The sequence below is a fragment of the Salvelinus sp. IW2-2015 genome, linkage group LG1 (genome assembly GCF_002910315.2).
Source record: "Salvelinus sp. IW2-2015 linkage group LG1, ASM291031v2, whole genome shotgun sequence".
In the NCBI taxonomy this organism is placed as follows: domain Eukaryota; kingdom Metazoa; phylum Chordata; class Actinopteri; order Salmoniformes; family Salmonidae; genus Salvelinus; species Salvelinus sp. IW2-2015.
In genome coordinates, this window is record NC_036838.1 from 2,594,061 (window position 1) to 2,596,281 (window position 2,221).

A 2,221-nucleotide genomic window follows, 5' to 3' on the forward strand; every position below is an offset into this window, starting at 1 on the left:
GCCATACCTTAGAGAGCTATTTATAACATGTCAGAAATGTCCAGATCAGCTAGCCCATGTCAGCTAATGTTTTTTAGCTAGGTTTTTTAGCCCATAGATGTTGTAGTAATGGTGGGCCTGTGTGAAAAAGTTTAAAGAACCCCTGACATTTTTCTGTTATCAGATAACATGTAACTGATTACATGTCATCAGTTACTCCCCGACCCTAAGGGGAGCTGATTGAATACACTGTCGAAAGACGCTGTTAACTTACCACCAGACACGTTTCCTAAATACTCTGAACAGTAGTTTCTTTGAAACTCTCAGCTCATGTATTTTGTCGGAAGATTTAAAGGACTTTGCTGGAAACCTAACTGATATTTATTTTCTTGTCCATATCTAATCTCTTCCTCCCGGTCTTTCCTCAGAGGATTTACCCAACAGACTACATAGCCTACATAATATTTTGACCGTGTTCGATATTCCCTGTTTGGTTGACCGGTCAGCCTGTAACTCTAAGGTTAATATCTTTGAGCTTCTACTGTAGTTTGTTGGAAAGTCGTTTTATGTCTTTTGTAATGTCCTCATCTGATTTCCTCCTCCCTGTCTGTCCCCAGAGTATTGTGTCCAAGTACGGCTCTCAGTTCAGGGGGAACTCTCAGCACGATGCCCTGGAGTTCCTGCTCTGGCTCTTGGACCGGGTCCATGAGGATGCCAACCCCACCACCAACAACAACCACAGCAGCAGCAAGACCAAAGCCAACGGAAAGGTAGGAGCAGACCAAACACTGTCATAAAGTTTAGATGTGTTTATCTGTCATGAAACCCAAAGACATTCAGGTATCATAGACATTGTCTTGTGTTGACATCTCAACATAAGAACACTCTGTCACCAAACTGAAACATCTTGAAAAATAATGATCACTATTGTGATCAAACGGTCCTGACTCATGACACATTATAGATATACTGTAGCCAACAAGTTAGCTGAGGTAAGGTTTTTGGCTGATGGTAGTACTCTGTTATCAAACTGTGGCTGCAATCCAAAATGCAAAGAGCTCTCTGCGTTCTACAGTAGCAGCTTCGGCAGTCTCAGCTGTGTGAGAGCAGAGGTACAGTTGCAGAGGCCCATAATAGCTCCTTATTCAGGTGGAAGAGTTGCAGAGGCTTGAGTCATCATATCACCTGGGTCCCACACATGAGCACACACGTCTTGCTTGCTCATCGACTAACTTACTTTAGAGCGGGACACGTACACACACACGTGCATAGTGTAGGGTGGGGCCGTTGGGACGAGAGATTGCTACGAGAGATTGCTACCGCTAGCCCAGCGGTGGCCCAGCAAACCTATATTCATTGCTAAATGAATATAGGAGAAACACTGAACTACTAAACAAACTTGAGATTGAACTTGGTTAGCATGTATCAACATGTATTTTTTTGCATTCAATTGAGTCATATTGTAAGCCTTGGATTTGCTCACGACCTAACCAGGTTACTCCTAGTGCAGTAGAGCAAAACAGCTCTGAGGTTCCCATGAGTGCAGATTTCTCTTCTCAAGAGATACAATAGAGACTCAATATGAAGAGCTTGTCTCAATGATAACAAAGCGAATTCCTGGTCCTTTCATGTGTCCAACACTGGCCATGATGACTATTAACTGTCTTCATATACAGTATACAGTATATATATATATATACAGTATATATATATATATATATATGACAAACTGACTTGTTGGAAAGGTGGCATCCTATGACGGTGTCACGTTGAAAGTCACTGAGCTCTTCAGTAAAGGCCATTCTACTGCCAATGTTTGTCTATGGAGATTGCATGGCTGTGTGCTTGACTTTAAACACCTGTCAGCAACGGGTGTAGCTGATATAGTCAAATCTACTAATTTGAAGTTGTGGCCAAATACTTTTGGTGATGTGGATTTTTTCGCAAACATCCTTTCTGAATTTAAAAGTAATCTAAGAAGTATCTGTAATCTGATGACAAATTTTTTTCTGGTGTGTGTGTATATATATATATATATAGTGTGTGTGTATATATATATATATACACAACACTATACACACACTATATATATATATGTATATGAATATATATATATATATATATATATATATACACAGTGCATTCAGAAACTATTCAGACCCCTTGATTTTTTCCACATTTAAAAACAATTGTCTCATCAATCTACACAAAATACCCCATAATGACAAAGCGAAAAAGGTTT

General features: G+C 39.8%; 1 protein-coding gene across 1 annotated transcript in view; it reads left to right on the plus strand.

The window, feature by feature from the left end:
- LOC139029425 (ubiquitin carboxyl-terminal hydrolase 43-like) overlaps positions 1–2,221 on the plus strand; it is an 85,417-nt gene that overhangs the window by 25,544 nt on the left and 57,652 nt on the right. Inside the window, exon 2 of the mRNA XM_070449362.1 lies at positions 597–749. Coding sequence (XP_070305463.1) covers positions 597–749 — 153 coding nt within the window. The remainder of the gene's footprint in view (positions 1–596; positions 750–2,221) is intronic.